Source organism: Hyalella azteca, unplaced genomic scaffold, assembly GCF_000764305.2.
Source record: "Hyalella azteca isolate HAZT.00-mixed unplaced genomic scaffold, Hazt_2.0.2 contig5102, whole genome shotgun sequence".
Classification (NCBI taxonomy): Eukaryota; Metazoa; Arthropoda; class Malacostraca; order Amphipoda; family Hyalellidae; genus Hyalella; species Hyalella azteca.
In genome coordinates, this window is record NW_025935303.1 from 12,870 (window position 1) to 32,068 (window position 19,199).

Sequence of the window (19,199 nt, forward strand, 5' to 3'; positions counted from 1 at the left end):
CCAAGAACAGCAGTCTCTCATTTCTCTGACGCTTCATGGCCTTTAAACTAGGACCTGAGTTTGGATTCATTAGAATTCGAAGTGAAAAATGACATGGATTCGCAGCAGCGGCTTTTCGGAAAGAAGAGGGAAACATTAGTTCGTCACGTCTTATCGCAAGTTCACAAAGTAACAAAAAAAAACAAGAAAAAAGGAATTGAGCATAATTGCAACTCGCATACATTCATTATACCCGAATGCAATAAATGACCACATGGATGAAAAAAAGATTGGCTCCGGCTTCGACACTTTTCTCAAACAGCTCATCAACAGGAGCGACAATTTTAACAGGAAGGAGAACCCTCTTCAAAATTCCAAAGATTCTTCGCAGGTAATTCTTCCTCTTGACACAGAACGAGACGCTTATGGCTGTGTTAACTGGAAACCCAAGTTAATTAACCCAAGAAGAAAGGCTGACCGCCGCTGCAATGAGAGACGCATTCGTCGACGGTACAAATCTGGCCGAGTTCATGTCAGCAACTTTCAAGCTCCAACGAGACGATGTGAGCTTCAAAACAGTTTCAGCTGTTCTGAGTGAATGGCCGATGCTGAAAAATAGTTTGGCTATTCTATCCCATTTTGAAGTATTAACAAGGGTTTCCCTTATTGCGACTCTTAAAGCAAAAATAATAGCATTCAGTGGCCGCCTTATAAATTTTGCTACGAGTGAAGATTCCCAGGAAAACCAAAAATGTTTCGCCATTTATCAAGAAATGCTAGAAACCAAGAACGTAACAGGACGCCAAGAAGGTTCGTACCTGCACAGAGAGAAAATTTCGGCCCCTTAAGCATATCAGTAGGTGATGCACTTGCGAGCTTCGATGCACTTAAATTTGTGCGGCTAACGCCGCGCGGCCATTGGTCAGTGCGCCGCACGGCCATTGGTCAGTGCGCCGAGTGCTCTCACAGGAGGAGGTTGTGTGGAGCCGCCGCTCATGAATGCCACGAATCTACACTGCATACGGTCAATTGTCGCAGCTCAATTTTGTTAATTGTTTCAACTCACTGCTGTTCTTTTGTCAATAGTAATGTTAACGAACGACGTCTATACCATTCTATCACATAATAAGTTGATCTTAAAATAAAAGATTTATTCTGGTAGTACCGCGCGCAACACTAAGCAAACACTGCGACTCTATGTGACTGACGTCTCCGTGGCTCAGTGGGCTAAGGCATAGTCGCGCGCACTCGACTACAGTCCTGGCAGAGGTTCGAATCTCGGCGGGCGACTAGCAGTTTCTTCAACCAGAGTTCGAAAGAGGTGAGAGCAAAGAGTGAAGTGTCATGATGTTTGTACATACCGATATAAATCGTGTAATAAATATGTGTAGAAGAAATAAATATCTGACTAATTCCGCTGCGAAGGAGAAAAGCGTTGAAATCAAATAGTGACGGAGAAATATAGTTTTCATAATTTTAGTAGGGAGGCGGCCATGGATTAGACAGGGATCGACCGGAAGAGTAGAATATGATTGAATGATTTCATCGGGCGCTCGAAAGTGGGCAAGGACATTGCAGAGATCCTGAAAAGAAGGTCTCATTCTCCGTAGATTTATTTTCACAATGATGCATGCGCGTATATCGAAATTCCTAATTTCGATATACTTGGACTTCTTTGATGCACCCGGGCGGCCGTAGGTATCTCGCTTTTGGCACGATCGCTCGGAGATGATTTGATGCACCTAAGTATATCAAAACAGCAGTCAAATTTCTGTCAGTGTGGGAGTTATTTGGCTACTCATGCTGCAACTCAAAGAAGATGTTGAGACTGCTTCCTTTGGTCGATGTGAGTTGAGTCTCTGTATTTCTTCTCATATACAACTTAGAGTTTTCATTTATTCACATAAATACTTGTAAGGATCACTAAGGCTTTGTAACCTATGTTTTGCTAGCATACTAGTGCGAGTTTCTTCTAGCATTAACAACGAATTCCTCTCTGCAGGAACTGACTCTTCCTTGTGAGCTTCCACTGCAAAAGGCCACACGACCTATACTCTATGTATTTGGTGAGATCTCTTACTTTTGATAGTTCAAATAATTTTTCTAAGTTTATGCTTGGTTAATTTCAAGATATCCCACTAAATTATCGATTTTCTTTCATAAAATACGTCGACCTATGAGAGAAATTAAAGTACAACCTCTGTATTCTGTACTTTTAATAGAAGAATTATTTATGATGACCTCATTTTCCTTCTTCAGGGCCATCACTAGTGCAAGCTCGCAGAGCCGTGCTTGCTTTCAGTCAGCAAGTCGTGTGCGAAGTCTCTTCGCGTCCTACTACGTTTTCAACTATGAATACCCGCGTGCAGCCTGCGCTACTCTGGAATTCCTGCAGAGGTTCGTGATTCCTATTACATATATTGACTGCTCGTCAGTTCATCACATCATCAGCTTCTCATAAAAATGCATGGCGAATATTTTCCTGATCCTTTTTCAGGTAAGTAAAAATATAATCATTTAAATTTGACGATTTCTGATTGTTATAAAACTAAATTAAAATATTTCAAAGCGCATTGAGCGTTTGGCTTCATCGCGCAGAAAGCACCTCTCATGAACAGGTCCATAGAAGCGTCGGTGCAATGCTATGCCCGCACCATAGGAGAGTTGTTGATAGGAGCTGATGATTACAATGCATTGCAGCCTTAGCTAGTCAGGCATAAAAGTTAAATTATTGGCTCCTTTTTTCGAATGAGGTATCTATCAGCTATCATCATTATAGTGATAGTGGACTCGTGTAAGGACTTCTTGCAGGTACTTTGCTGGCTTGAATCCTAAGCCCACGTCGCAATCTCGCAAAAACGTCGGAGTGCAGTGCATCCGAAGGTGCTGAAGTTTACAGCGGCTGTTTCCGACCACGAATGGAGAGCTGGGATTGAAGACCGAAGATCCGTGTTCCACAGCTAATTTAGGGCACTGCGCTCTGGTTCAATTTCAATGGGCTTTGCATAAAAGCTTCTACTGATAATTTACTGATGTACGATTTCCGTCGAAACTCGTGCTCTTATTCTATATTTATCGGAAGACTTTACTTCTTGTTAGTAACTAAGCGCAAGTAACTAACAAATTTTATACCACTAGTTATGTAAAGGAAGATGTATGCTCTAAGTTCTGAACTGTGTCACCATTGTTAAATGTCAGCAGCATATCTGATATAGGTACGGTATTCGCTCTGGTTCAAAAGTTATAGCATTAACTTATATGTGCGCAGAATAACTGTAAATTGGTGGGCTTAAATTTAGATATCTAAGATATGTGCGAGCCTATCCATTTAATTTGTGTAATGTATTCATTAATTTTACGCAAAATTGTATTCAAATACCGGTCTATTTTTTTATACCTCGAAAATGCGATAAAAAAGTGTTTCCCTTGTTCTCTTGACTATAAAAACTTGCAAAAAGATTAAACGCTTCCTTCAGAATGTATACAAGTTACAAATAAAGAGAGAAAACCTCGAGCAGGAGTCATGATGAGGTGCTAGGAAACAATGACTAATATTACACTCACGTTGGTGTAACGTACGATAGAGTGATTGTTTCAGTAAGTTTGTTAGTATAACATGCATTATATCCTTGAGAAATATGACGCTTATTATCTTTCCGCTTGAAACAATTTCCTGCACCTGTCAGTACAAATTGAGATCTTTTAATTTTCATGCAATTTTTTCTCCGTTCGTTCATATGGGCTCGTATTTACATGCGTTGAGTTGTCTTAAAGTTCGCCGTGAAAACTTAACAAATATTGGGATAACTCCAATTATAATATTAAGAGTACTAGGACTAGAGTAATTCCAAGTATTAAAGCGAACTTTTTGCGGTTCCTAAATTTTACAACTCTACCCTCTCGGGACCTGGAACTTGCAGATTTGCCTTCCCAATCTTTTATCAGAGCTTAAATCTTCGAACTGATTATTCCTCACACACATGCATGATATGTGAGTCTCTCCTTGCAGAATTTTTATTTTCCGTTATTCTTACCTATAGTGTCATAATAATCATAATAATATGAAATTTAGCGTTGTTAATTAAACTCCAGCGAAGCTACTTCTTTTGTAATGTTCCTTGTCAGGAAAAAACTCTGCGGTTGATAAAAATTTAACTGGTTGCATTGTAATAATTCGCTAAAAGAGAGCGAACGTTATAGTAGGCTACTGCGTGGGCCATTCTGGTTCGGCACGCCACATTCAGTAAACTCGTAACCAATAATTATGAAATTAAATGCAGTCATTCCAGTGATCATTGAGCGCTAGCGAGAATGGTTTTCTCACGCTAACCTTCTCGTTTCGTTTTCAAATATAACGGTAGAATGATTAAATTCAGGCAGTCCGGCACGCTCTTTCCCCTCAATTTGTACCTATAATTATGTAATTAAATTCAGTTTTTCCTGCCCAATGCGCTGTGGCGAAGATAATTTTTATATTTTTACCTGCTTATTTTAGGTCAGGCTAGGTTAAGATGGGTTAGGTTAGGTTAGGTTAGGTTACGTTTCTTCCGTTTTACCGTTTCAACTGAAAACGGGAGGTTGTAAATATCCTCGTCACAGAGCAATAAATCATAAAAACTATTTACTTAATTTCACAATTATTGGTTACAAAATATGGTGAAAAAGAATAACGAAGCGGCTGAATTTATCCGTTTTAAAGTTTTAATTTAAAAAGGAAGGAGGTAAAATTGAGAATAATATCCTCGTCATAGTGCAATTGAGCTTTGGAATGCGTGTATATAATTTCATAGTCATTGCTTACAAATTATGTGCTTAAAAATAATTTTAAAAGCACTGAAACACTTAAAATAATGTTTCTGTAATAAAATTACTGGTGAGGCAAAGACTGTTTGTAACGCTGAAGGACAGCCTTCATATATACGAACGCTATAAGTTCAGGACCCAGCCACAAAATGACTTAAAAAAAGTTTGTTCGATGATAGAGGCACATCGTGTAATAGCCGTAAAATAATGTTAACTCGTTTTTCACCTATTCACCAGCAAATTAGACAAAAGTGGCAATGAATATTCGATAATAGCTCAAAACATAGGTTTCATCTTTCATTGATGGTAATTGATCCACACCGATCGAAATTAATTAAATTAATGAATAAATTACTCATACATTTTTCATGACAAATTAAAGACACGAACTGAAAGCTTAATTAATTAATTAAAAAAGAAAGTTAATTAAATTATTCATGTAAGTCCCAGGATTTAGGCATGACAAACACATTTTATAATGCGGTGAAGAACATCGAGCGTTAAAATATAATTTTATAGCCTACAAAACAATAAGGAAAAGATAAGGCGATGATAAGGCTTCATTACATACTGATCACGTTTGTTTTCAAATTTTTAATTTAGTGTTAATTGAAATCTACCAAAAAAAAACAATTGAACGTAAAATTGAGTTCTTTTACTGTTGCAGAATATTCGAATTCTATCCTATGGAAGTATGTCGAAATTGCAGTAGAGAAACGATTTTCTGCACATATCGAAACGCGTTGGTAATTGAACAAAATGTGCGTGCAAAGAATTATCTGATCATAACAGAACACTCTTTGCATTTAATTCCTAAATAAAATAGTGAAAATTTATTTAACAGATAATTTTTCTACTACGGATAAGTAATGTACCAAATATGGTAATAATACAGATAGAATATCTATGTTATGCTACAAATTTTGAGTTATAATTTTTTATGTTCAATATAACATTTATCAATGATTGATTGATACCAATCATTCTTCATTAATCATTATTGATTAATTGGTACAAATCATCGATCATTTCTGATAGATTGCACAGGTGCACATGTTTGATGCTACAGAATCTTCTCCTAAGTAAGTATTGCTTCTTGTTGTTGTTAATTAAATGGTTTAGATGAAAATCATTTCAGAGGGCTTCAACGCAAACATCATGTGTAGGGTTTTAAAATCATTACATGTTCTATTGAAATTTCAAAGTCGATCACTTATTAGGTGCGGGAAATAAGATCGATACACAATATGCTTTCAATGGAGACAGATAAAATTGTCTGATTGCAATTGTCTGATTTTTTCGTGAGTAATTATCTCAATTGTTCGTGAGCAATTATCTGAGCTTTTCTCGAGCAATTGTCCCTGTTTTTCGTGAGCAATTGTCTGATTTTTTCAGATATCAATTTCGTTCTGGCCGTCGGACAGTCTCACTATCCCGTACAGGCTCCAATGAAGACGCAGACGATGATGAAGCCCGTTGTGAGCCCCGTCAGTTCTCGCAGTACCAAGTGACGTAAATTAAGACGTTTAAATTGAACTTAAAATATTTTGCAGGAATAAATGCTCTATGATTATTTGAATAAATGCCATCTGATTATTTGTATAAATGTTCTCTGATTATATTTATTTTTTGAGCCGGCATTTGCGGACTACCTCATTCGCATTGAGCGAGATTCCTATTTGAAAAGTATTATTTCCTTCTACTGTAGAATCGAAATCTAAATCGAACTAGAATTTAAGTTCCCGGTTCTCGACAAGGTAATCTAAAATTATTTAGGGTTGAGGTTACGTCATGCGTGGAAAATTAGTCAAGAGAATAATTTGTTGTTATTTTTGTGAAATAATAAGACTATGTAGTGTATGGTGTAGGTGAATGAGAACAATCTTGAATGATTTTTCTTTAGATAGTCGCAGTATAGTTTCCACAGTTTAATATATTAATAAGTCAAGCCATGTCATCATTTATTACATGAATGGAAGTAATAAATTCGTTATAATTTATTCATCGATCTGCTGATAATCATGCATTTAATACATAATGGAACATAATTCTCCGGCAATGCTAATAAGAAATCAACTTACTCACGCCACGCACCTGCTTGCTTCGTCGCATCCCGGCATCATCTTTTAATAAAAAATGGGCTGGAATCCCTGCTGTAGCTCTTTTCACCAGGAATGGGATACTGGCTATTTAACACCTGGTGATTTACACCAGGTGTTAAATGATACTGCAACTTATAAAATTCTCCTGGAGTAAAATTATTCCGATGTGTATTCTGTGATTCTTCTGAATACGAAATGATCCTTGTGGTTGTTGTGAAATTCTAATATGAGAAACTGATATCGTTGCATTTTTGCATTTTGTATTGGAAGTTGTAGCTATTTATTAAGGCCTGTTTTCGCAACATTCTTGTGTTTTTCAATTAATATTTTATAGAACTTGCATCATCGAATTTTTGAATTTATATTTCCTAAATTTCCTGTTTTAGAGCGAAAAGTTTATTTCCCCTCAAGAATTTCGGAAAGAGATCTTTAGCAAATATCTAACTGCAAGAATTATTTAGCAGCTGCATATCTATTATTTCCTGAAATATTTTCTAGAAATACGTTTCTTGATTCGCTTGCTGTGGTCAGGCCTACGCGCCCTTCTAAGTTTTATTAAAAATTTTAGCTTCAGTGTTGCATTCTATGCTTTTTAATACTGCTTCGTTTCTTTTCAATGTTAGATAGTTCGATTAATTATATGATGGAAAACTATTTCTGTTTTATTAATCAACCGGCATTATCTTGTGTTTTTGATACAATATAAGAATTATATTATGTTTTGATAACAGAATTTCATTTTCACCAATCCTAATATTGAAATTTCTCTTAAAAATGAATTTTGTATTCCCTTAGTGCGCCCTGAAGAGATGTAATTGATTCAATGAGTTATATGTGAGAGATTTTTCTCTGGCATCAAGTGTTAGTGAGCACGCATGTCTAGGCCTTTTGATGGTATAACGTGGCAGAATAATCGTAACTTATGACGATTGGATCGAACTGATGTGCTCTGAAGTATGAATATTTACTTATAGTTAAGGTTCTCAAGCATCGCACCATCTACTAAATTTGTCTTTAGATGTTGATGTGATAATTTTTTGAATACGGTGACTCCAATGATGTGCATCTATGCAGGGTATACAAGAACTAATGATTAAGGTCTCAACATAATTTAATGCTGTTTCAATTTAATTTACTGCGCATAAGTTTTTTAAAGAAAAAATCATTGAACTTCTGGCCAATTGGTAATGTGACACTTGTAATTAAAGTTGTTTTTTTTATACAGTGCAGGCGTAAATAGGTATTGAAATATTAGTAATTAACCAAACGGTATATTTAATAAAAGTTTTCATATCGGATGACTCATCTTTTCTAATCTGGCACATCAAATAGCACGTAAAGGAACGTAACGACTAGACTCTATTCGAAGCTCGCTATAAATCTTATCATTGTAAGCTCTCTATAATCCTTATCAATGTTGCGATCATTCTATAAGAAGGCGTCTTTTGATCGCAGTTTCATTAGTTCGGTCAGGTTGGTCAGGTGAAGAAGCAAGTAGCGGAAGAGAAGAATAATCTCTATAGAAAAAGTTGAGTATAGAACTTGTTTATTCAAGTAGTGTATATGCTAGTCAAAGTTTCACGCATATGCTTCAGTGATCTAATAAATAAATTATAGTCATGAATAATAAAGATCTTAAATCGATATTTTTCAGATTCAACATTCGACCCTTACTGCAAAATGAAAAACTGGAGGCAAATCTTGGTCGTCCTGCTGACCCTATTGGCATTACAAGTAAGTGAACAACCCATATCACTAGAAAAAACTTTGAAATGTAGACAATTATTTGTGCTTGGTTTTGTCAGTTCCCATAAAATACACTCGCATGAAACTATTAAATTGGCTACCTCTTGAATTTTAGATTTAATTCCTCTAATGAACCGGTTTACTGCGACAAAACAAAATTGAAAATATCAAAGTTGATGTATGCTTTAAACGAGGTCATGTGCCACTTGTTGTGTAAATGCGTCGAGGTAGAACCTCGACCAAAAGTCCGTCCCTCTGCATGACTCCTCCAATTCGTGGATGAACAGACGCTTTGCCTGATGTTGCTGCTTGATGCAACCTCGACCTTTTTTCGCATGTTCATTTGAAAATCTCATTCGTGCTACTTCAATGACGGGCATTCCATCATTCTATGTAGATAATATTCCACGGACGAGGTTTATCACGGTCCGTTTACTTGAATTTTCTTCTTACAGGTCACTGGATTGCCGATTCACAACGATGATCCCGACAACTCATGCAGTCAGGAAAAATTACAGGGTAATGCGCAATATATCACCAAATTGTACATAAACTTTATCTGGAACTTTATGGGCCGTATATTTGTGGTAGAAAAAGTATAGAGATATTCAATTGAATAGGTAATATGATTCATAACATAGGAACATGAAATATCTGTCTCATATCAGAACATATAACTTGATTTTGAAATATGAGCGATGACGGGTTGTATTTGTCGATATTTTACTCATTGGCTTGCGCTGCTGGCGTATCACTTAGAATATTTCCTCTTTGTTATGATTTTAAACAATTTTAAAGTTAATCTAATTTCCTTTCGTAGCGATGCTTGCGAAATGCCAGAGCCCGTTGGACGACGTGACAAGAGTGATCACCAAGTTCCCCGACGGTCAGCAGCGCTGCGGGTACAGAGTTCTGAACATCTTCCCTGACCCTCACACTGTTGATGATGAGAGCCTCGTGGCCTTGAAGGAGGAGAAGAAGAAGCTGCCTCCTTGCAGCAAATGCGAGACGAAAGTTTTCCTGCTGAACGGTGAAGGGAACGTCATACAAGGACCAGTTACTGAAAGGGAATTCACCGAACCTGGAGGTAGTTGAATTTTTTTTTCAACTTCCATGCAATATGAATATTGCATTCCGCATTACCGAAAATATTGAGGAGAAAGATAGAAATAATTTATTAAATATCTCTGTTCACTCAAATGGAATGGCAGAAGTTGTTCTTATTCGACTCCGGTTGAGTCCGCAACAAAGTTGCCTAGTTTTCATTATTAAGAAACACTTATTTAATAGATTTTTTAGCTCCACAGGCTGTTTCGGACGTCAACCTGAAGGCCGAAAACGACCAGGCAATTTCAGTGGGATGGCGTTATCCTCTACCAGATTGCCCTCTCGTTAGTTTCAGTATTACCTATGAACGCTTCGACCTGAACGACTTGACCCCGCCTAGGGAACTTCAAACCTTTGTGGTTAATGGCTTGACTCATCGCCTGAGCAATGTGGAGCATCACTCTCTTTATGAAATTTGCATTACTACCTTGATTGGAGAAGAAAAGAGCACGAAAACTTGCGCCAAAATTCCAACACAGCCCAAAAGTAAGATTTACCAGGAAGTTCCAAAATAAATTTGACATCTTACTTTTTCAAGATTTATCGGTTAGTTTTAGCGGTACACTGTCTGAATTTCACTTGGATTTTGAGATTTTTTTTTCTCTATTACTAATCTTGTTTTCCAATAGTTTGGTTGGTGAATGCGTTTCTATGCGTTCATTCTATCTATTCAATTTTCCACCAAGCTTTCCCGGCTCCTTCCAACCTGGAACTCATAGGCAGCACCAGTTCCTCCCTGACGGTGGCATGGGAACCTCCTGAGGGCGTTGAAGTGGTCAACTACAAACTGACGGTGGCTGAGGCTCAGCTGCCTGACGACATTGAAAGGAATGAGTATAAGCTGGAAGGACCCAAGGCTCAACTCTCTACTCTTGCAGCCACCACGTATACCCTGCCTGCCGAGCTTCATAGTTACACAATTAAAAACCTGAGACCTGGATATAAATACCGCATTGGAGTAAAGGTGTGTGTCTTATCCCAGGTGTCGTGTGTGTTTAAATAAATAAGTTTGAAGCAATGCTGCATTAAGAATATGTTTAAAATTTTTAGTAACAACCAGCCAAGGGCTTCACTAACAATTAAAATAGCAGAAATATAATTTATTCATTTTATAAAATAAATGGTTTTTCACTCATTTACTGTAATTCCTCCAGTCACTGGGAGTAAAGAACCATCAATTATTTCAGACGGTTGATGCATCCGGGTCAGAAAGTAACGAAGCAGGAATATTTGTTTCAACGAACAACGCGGATGGTGAAAATTCTGGAAAAGAAGGGAAATCCACAGCGCCATCTCCACCAGAATCCACAGCAGAGACAGATGGTAGCCAAGGCGGGGGTGGAGATATTGTTTCGGACAAAACGTATTGGGTTATCATTGCTCTGTCGATCGTTGCATCCATTTTGGGAATAGTTGCATTCATATTTATTTTCGCTTTCTGCTGTTGCAAAGGGAAGGCCTTTGTTGGGAAAAACAAAGAAAAAATCATCAGAAAAATGGGTAAGTATATCCCGGATTTTTCTAATGACAATGTAAATCCTGCACATTTCCCGAAAGAAGGCGCCGTCAGCGATCCAGGTGCTCGCCTTCTGAGTCAAGGTGTTGCTCCAAAATCCGAGATTGTTTAGATTATCTAAAAAAGTGTCCAGAATAATCTTTGCATTATTATTAGCATAAGATAGAAACCAAAACAAAAAGGCATAAATGGAATTAAATTGATTTGTATGATTAATTTTACTCATATTTATTTTAAGCAGTGACTGCGGAAATAACAAAATTCTACGGTGCACCCATTTCATCTTGCTGTAACATGAGATAGATGCACATTTTGGTTAAATTTTTCGGATGCACTATAGAATATGAGCAGAGAGCTTAATTGCGTTTATTGATCTAAATAGATTTTCTAGGTGTCTATGCTCTATGGTATGAATTGAATGACAACGATTGAATAAATTTTATATGGATTGGCGTCAGCCCCAAATAAAGTCTGCCCATTATTTTCTAAGCAGGAGTCTAGTGACACTTATGCAAATTACCCTCGTTTTTTCCGAACTGCTTTATTAAGACAAGCCAAGGAATCATACGTATTAAATTCATTTGTTGAACAATCTTAAATTTCAGAGGGCATATAGTAATAAAGTAAAAACAACGCTATGCGCTCATAAACCTGGATTTCTCATAAAATCGAGGGTATTTATTCCTACATGAGTTGCGATTATTTTATCGTAAAGGTCCAGTATAGTGCCTTAATTATCTAATCGGCGAGTCAGAAGAGACTTCAGAATGACTTTTTTTATCGTCGAGAAAATATATTCGTGGATCAACTTCCAATTCTTGCATATGTATTATGTATTGAAGTTTCTTATGAACTAAGAAACATATATGACCAATTTATATCATTTTACTAACAAAGTTTTAGGTCAAGATAAAAAATCAATTAGTTTGCGATCTGCATGTTATCTTAGAAGGCCCAGTTAGATCGTCAAATTTACACTAAACTTCTTAATCGTTTTTGATTTACTGAAAAAATTTTTAACTGAAATGGAAAAGTTTATCTTCATGTTGCTTGTTGAAAATATATACATGTATGAGGTCATTAACGAACTTTGTTTATTTTTGTGCATAATTACTAATTACTTTTGTACATGATTTTACGTGTGCAGTAAAATAATCTATCAAATGCCAATGGTGTTCATTCTGTCCTTATCGTTTCGAAGATTTAAGACGTACACTTTCTCGCTAAAACACTGATAAGATATAACGTTTCATATTGTATTAAGTCGTACTGCGGTTTACGTCTTTATATGTGGCAGTGTTTGATTGGTGAGTCATTCGTTATCATCAAATATATTGAAACTCGTATGAAATTACGAAATGAGCGAGGACCTTATTAAGTATTGAAATGTAAACTTATTTTATTTTTTTCCACATAGACTGACAATTAAATCCCGATTTTTCAACGTTGAATCAACTACAATTCAACGTTGAATCAATGTTGCTACTACGACGTTGCTGCAACGTTGAATTTTATGGTTGAATCGACGTTGAATCAACTACACATTACGACATTGATATCGGGGTGAAAGGAGGTTTAGAATGAAAATTGAAGCAACGTCTCTCATGAAACGTCGTACTGACGTTTCAATGCAACGTTGAATCGATGTTGCTACTACGACGCTGCTGCAACGTTGAATTCTATGGTTGAATCGACGTTGAAACAACTACGCATTACGACATTGAGATCGGGGTGAAAATAGGTTTAGAATGAAAATTGAAGCAACGTCTCTCATGAAACGTCGTACTGACGTTTCAATGCAACGTTGAATCAATGTTACTACTACGACATTGCTATTTTGGTTGTTCAGCATTTCAACCTGAAATCAACATTGATTCAACGTTTAAAAATTAGGAAGAATTCAACGTATCAATATCAACGTTGTTTCAATGTTGAAATGAGGTTGTTTTACGTCCGTTCTAGTTTGGTCAGATTTCGACGTTGATCAGACGTTTAATTTTGGTTGTTCAGCATTTCAACCTGAAATAAACATTGATTCAACGTTTAAAAATTAGTAATAACTCAACATACCAATATCGACGTTATTTTCACGTTGATATAAGATTGTTTTACATCCGTTTTAGTTTTGATCAGATTTCGACGTTGATTGGACGTATAAGTTGGGTTGTTCAGCACCTCAACCTGATATCAACATTGATTCAACGTTTAAAAATTAGTATAAATTCAACGTACCAATATCGACGTTATTTCAATGTTGGAATAAGGTTATTTTACGTCCCTTCTAGTGTTGGTCAGATTTCGACTTTGATATGACGTTTAATTTTGGTTGTTCAACATTTCAACCTGAAATCAACCAATAATCAACGTTGTTTTAACGTCAGATGCCTGCTGGGTCCTTACTGTGTGCCCCAACTACTCTACCTACCGTCGGGCCCCGTATCTCGTGTTCCACTCCACCTTCCGTCATTTAGATTAGGATTAATTGTTTCGATATTTTTGTGTTTACAGTGCTCCACTAGTTATTTTCGTGTTTACAGTGTTCCACTATGTGTTTTCGTGGTTAGTGTTCGTTTTAGTAAATTTAAGGGTATTTGGTTTTCATTTCCTTCGTTAAGGTTCGGTGGCGGTTTAGGGTTAATTCTTCGGACCCAATTGGAGTCGGTCCTGCACCCAAATCATTTACAGACACTCACGCACAGTAACCACCATTGAATAAAGCGAGCGTTATTTCCCGAAGGAATTAAGTGAACCGCACCACAATATGATGCAATTGTCAACCGCACCTGGAAATATTGAAATTTTTTAGACCTTGTTTGAATAACCGAAGGCACATTGTTCAATGATCAGGCAATGCGCTGTCATCACAATATTTAAGCAGTTTCATCCCAAATCTTATCGACCTGAACATTTAATAAAATACTTGTAGGCCCTGAATGCAAAATCGAACATGCATCTGTTGCTTTTTCTGTCAATTAACAGCTTATATATTAGTTATCTATGTTATGACGAGAATTTGAAATTTATCTCTTGGAGCTACAAGCATTATTTTTTTACTGCCCCGTACTTATCAAGTATTTTTCTGCGCTTGATCCCCTTAATTATATTTCCATGCTTTCAAGCATCCTGTGGTATTTAAAATTTTATTTGAATAAATCCAGATATTTTTGTCCTATAATTATTGAAATTATTATCTTACAACAAGTAAGCTTAAAAATCAATTCTCCTTTCGTTTCATCATATGCCTTGACAAACGTACGCGTGTACATACATCGACGCCATATGATGAGCGGGAGATGGTCATGGTTCGCTCAAATGACAGCGTCTGCCCACAGAAGCCTGGCCAACTGCTTTTTTCGGTCTGATTTCGTATATTCAGCCTATCGGGCAATCGACTCCCACAATCGGCTCGTAAATAGCCGCTGAATGCAGTTAGGTGGCCTAAAGGCGCCTGAGTCACCTATAAGCCGACTTCTGTAATCTGGGGAACGCTAATGGAACGTAAAACTCGACTGGGCAGTTCATTTACGCGAATGAATTAATACTGGAAAGCGCAAAAAAGGATTGAGCACGTTTTTATAAGTTGAAGTTGAGCCATAATGCAACGCATAACGCGAGAAATGAATATTAGTATATTACTGTTACTAGAAATTCATGAATATAATAAATAAATTAATATGGCGCTATGAAACAATTATGCAATTTGGGCTACTATCTGCCACATCTTAATATCTAATATGTTTAACTTCTTTGCCAGTCTTAGCAGTTGAAATCAAGCCATGTTTAAGTAGAAGTCACGAAATAAACTTCTCTACCATTCACTGATCTTAGTACTAACAATATGTGGATCTTTATTCCATTCATCGAATGTACATTTTACGAATTTTTTGCATCTATACTTTTTCAGGCGTCGCCAAACCATAGTCTCGAAAATAATACTATTCGGCAAGTGATGAACTCAGCTAAACTTTATGCATGAAGATCTTGGTAACGCACTACAGTTATTCGAGACCTGCTTTCAATATTACAAGTTCTTTTAGGCGCTTGGTTGCTGCACGACAATGAGCTTAAATTGCACAACGTGTATTGCGTATATAGAAAGTTTTTTTTTATTTTTAAATCAGTAAGAAAATGAAGCGACACATCGAAAATAAAATTACGCATGCGAACAGTAGAGATGGAAAGGAATAATTATATTGAGAATCGTATAAAAAGGTACACTTAATTTTACCATTTTTGCATCCATTTCATTCTTGTCAGCTGATGGAATCATTGCAAATTTTTTAGCAAATTGCTTTGCTCTCTAAACGAATTATCGCTTTAGTTAATATTAACTGTTCGGGGAGACATTTAAATTAAGAGAATTCATATGTAATTAAGTACCAGAACATCCAACTAGCAACATGGAATTTTTGAAAATTTCTTCCTAAATTTCATGGTTTAGGTGCGAAAAGTGCATTTCCTCTCAAGAATTGTAGAAGGAGATCTTCAGTGGAAGTTGTTTTATAGTTTATTTAAAAATATGAACTCTTAACGAAATATTTTCTGGAGATGCGATAGTTGATTCCTTTGCTCTAATTGGTCAAGCTCACGGGTCATCATTGCTAATTAATGAATATTATAGCGGGAATCTTGCCTTTGATGCTTGTTGATTACTGTTGCGTCTCTTTTCGATGTTAGAAGGTTCAATTAATATAGTCAACTGACAATATAATATATAAGTATCAGTATTGCCGCATGCAATTTTGAATGAATGGCGGATCGCGGATACTTATACTGAAAATCATCACAGCAATGTTATTTTCCCCTATAAATTGCTCCGGTAATACTTTGAAATGAATACATTTGATTCAACTGGTTGTACATGCGAGATTTTGTACGCGACCAGGGCTCTGTAAAGTGGAGCTCCTCATTTTCGTAAATGAATTCTCAGTTGAATATTTCCCAGAGTTTTTACATTAATATTCACTTGGGATGCTGTTGTCTTGGGAAAATGTCAGACTCGAAAACGGAGCACACATGTCCAGGCTTTTTCAGGTATAACATGACAGTAGTATCGAAACCCATATAATGTTTGGTTTCAAGCCGGAGTGATTTGGGGACCGTACACGTCAAAATCTATTTTCTATATTTAGGGAAGTATCGTCTCCAAACTTGGTACACATATGTAAAACAAAATTCTAAGACTTTTTTGTTCGTGTAAATTTTTCGAAAAAAATGAAAGAAAACGTGAAATTCATAGAAAACGGCCAATAAGGGGGTATTTTAGAAAAATATCTCCTCCTACAAATATCGTGTTACAACATCGAGACACGTATCATTCAATGCGTAAAGACCATATCTAGCGATTGTCGGGCCATTTTTTCAATTTTTTTCTTGGTTCTCTTTTTATTATGATTTTTCTGAAAAATGTCGACTTATCGAAAATTACCCTATTTCCCCCTTTTTTCAAAATATTTTCAAAACTATAACGAAATCGAAAAAATGGACCCACAATATCTAGATATTTTAATTGCGAATCGTGCGAATCGAATGGTGTATGTCTCATCGCTGTAGCTTCAAAACTCTAGGAGGAGATGTGACAATAGGTGTGAATGTTCACTAGGACACGACAAAGTCGCGGCGGGAGCATGCGAATACCCACTAAATGTAGCAAGGATACGAAACTAAACGTTGCTGGAGCTCGATTCCACTCGAGGATGCTCGGAGCAAGTGCTAGCGCACCTCATCCACGTGCGGTGCCAGGAGGTGCACTGGCTCCAGCTGACCACAACACTCTCTTTTGTACGCTCTGGGCTGGTATTTACTGCCTATGTTAAAGTTAAAGAACCCTCCTCCCCCTCCTCCCCTTTGGCATCTGTAGTAAACGAAGGTATCAACGTACAGAGATGGTTTTGGTACCGTTGAATGCGTCAGAAAAGCAGCTTTAAGATGAGTATAGTAACTGGAGAATGTCATAATTGGCCGCTTTACGTCAGACGATTTACTTTATAATTCCCGGCCGTGTAATTACTCCCTAGACTTTACTGAAGGGGGCCGGACACCCGCTCCCCTTTTGGGATCTGTAGTGAATGCATAAATCAACGTACCGAGATGGTTTTGGTACCGTTGGATAGGTCAGAATGTCAGCTTTAAGACGGGACTAAAAACCCGGAAAAGCCAAAATCCAAAATTTTGACGTGTACGGTCCCCTTAAGCTCGTTGCACCTCTAGAGTTACCATCTAGAAAATGACTGGAAAATGTCTATGGAAAATTAGTAATAATTTAAGGTTCTCAAATACCGGCATCGCTCCATCTACCAAAATTTTCAACGGTTGCATGATTATATAATTTCTAGAACATGGAACTTCAATGATGTTCATCGATGCAGGGTATCTCTCAACAAATGACTTAGGTTACTAATTTTTAATATAACTTCATGCACATACAATTTACTAGTGAAAGAATATATGGCAGTTCCATCTGTATGTTACTTTAATTCTGACGCTTTCAATAATATGCACAAGCCTCGAAACGACTTAACTATATTGAGTAGATCTCAGCAATTTAAGCTATAAATCTTATCAATGTGAGCTTGTTATATTCCTTCTTAGTGTTTCGACTGATAAAATCGAGGTTTTAGAGGCACGAAATGATCAGGCATTTAAATGTGGTGTGTGTGCTGCCGGGTTCTCTTCATACGTTCGCTGTGGTTGGCGCTATATGGAAGCATCTCAGTGAAGAGAAGAATAACCTTCATAGAAAAGGTGAGATGATAACGTGTTCAATTAACTAGTTGACAGGCTAGTGAAAGTTTCACAGAAGTGTTCCAGTAATATTTTAGTATTAATTATGCCAAAATGCAATATTATGATAAAATTTATCTCTTACAGGTTAATATTCGATCACCGAAGGAAATGCGGAATTTTAGTGCAAATTTGACCATCCTGACGACCTTGCTGGCATTGCAGGTTAGTGGCAGAGATTCTCAATCTCAAGCAGAAAATGTTGGTGGTAAAATATTGGTTATTTTTGTTTCAAGAATATACATTTGATTCAAGAAAATTCAATCTTATCCGCAAATAGATTTCCACTCGCATAACACGCTTAAAAAATTATTGAATTTTGCTATCTAAGTCTGACTCGCTTTATTCGAGAATAATTATAGGCGATGCCTCTCGACGCAACCTATTTTATTCTGCTTTAATTATATAATAAAAACATTCCATCGGAGAATATCATTTTTGCGAAATACTGTTGTTGTCATCTCATTCTCGAGTTCTTTTCAGTTATTGATTGTTTCACATATAAGAATAATCACTTTCCGACTATTTTATCTGTCTTATACGCAGGCCATTGGAAAACAGGTTCGGAGAGAAGATTTTGATCCGTCATGCAGTGCGGCAAAACAAGAAGGTAATTTGCATATGTAAAACTAAGTTCATTGTGACACTTGATGAGCATTATTTTCTTTGTGTCAGAAGCCTTCAGAGTTTATTTGAACAATGATTATATTCATACCATGATCATCAATATGATTAAGTTTGTGTTTGGACTATTAAATTGAACCTTGAAAAAGTCTCTTGAACTGAATATAAGTAACAATATCACTCCTTTGCTTGAATCGCAAATTCACTAAAAACTTATAAGCAAAGAAAACTCCACAAAAATTCATACTAGTATCTATCAAGAAAACGTTTCGGAGTCCAGCTCCATCGTCAGTTTGAAAGTTCTAGAACACAGATAAATCAGTAATTAGTACAGTCAAGATTACAAAAAACCTAAGCGGTAAAAACTATCTATTTACGATTTCAAGCGGGTAAGAACTAAAAGCTAAATTTAAACTAGGCTTCTGTTTGAAAATATACAATGATTCTAAAATGCGCAAATCAGTATCACCGGGATGGCATTCTAGGGTGCTAGGTAGGGCAGAAACCTAGGGTCGCAGAACATAGAGGCAGGAGTTGAA

At 36.7% G+C, this 19,199-nt stretch overlaps 1 protein-coding gene across 1 annotated transcript; it reads left to right on the plus strand.

Moving 5' to 3' along the window:
* Window positions 1-8,362: 8,362 nt before the first annotated feature.
* Window positions 8,363-12,348, plus strand: LOC108671726 (fibronectin-like). Its single transcript, XM_018159296.2, has 7 exons — window positions 8,363-8,412; window positions 8,539-8,618; window positions 9,086-9,149; window positions 9,451-9,717; window positions 9,930-10,223; window positions 10,424-10,701; window positions 10,925-12,348. The coding sequence occupies exons 2-7, from the start codon at window positions 8,565-8,567 to the stop codon at window positions 11,363-11,365; spliced, it is 1,398 nt and encodes a 465-aa protein (XP_018014785.1). The 5' UTR covers window positions 8,363-8,412; window positions 8,539-8,564; the 3' UTR covers window positions 11,366-12,348.
* Window positions 12,349-19,199: the final 6,851 nt, after the last annotated feature.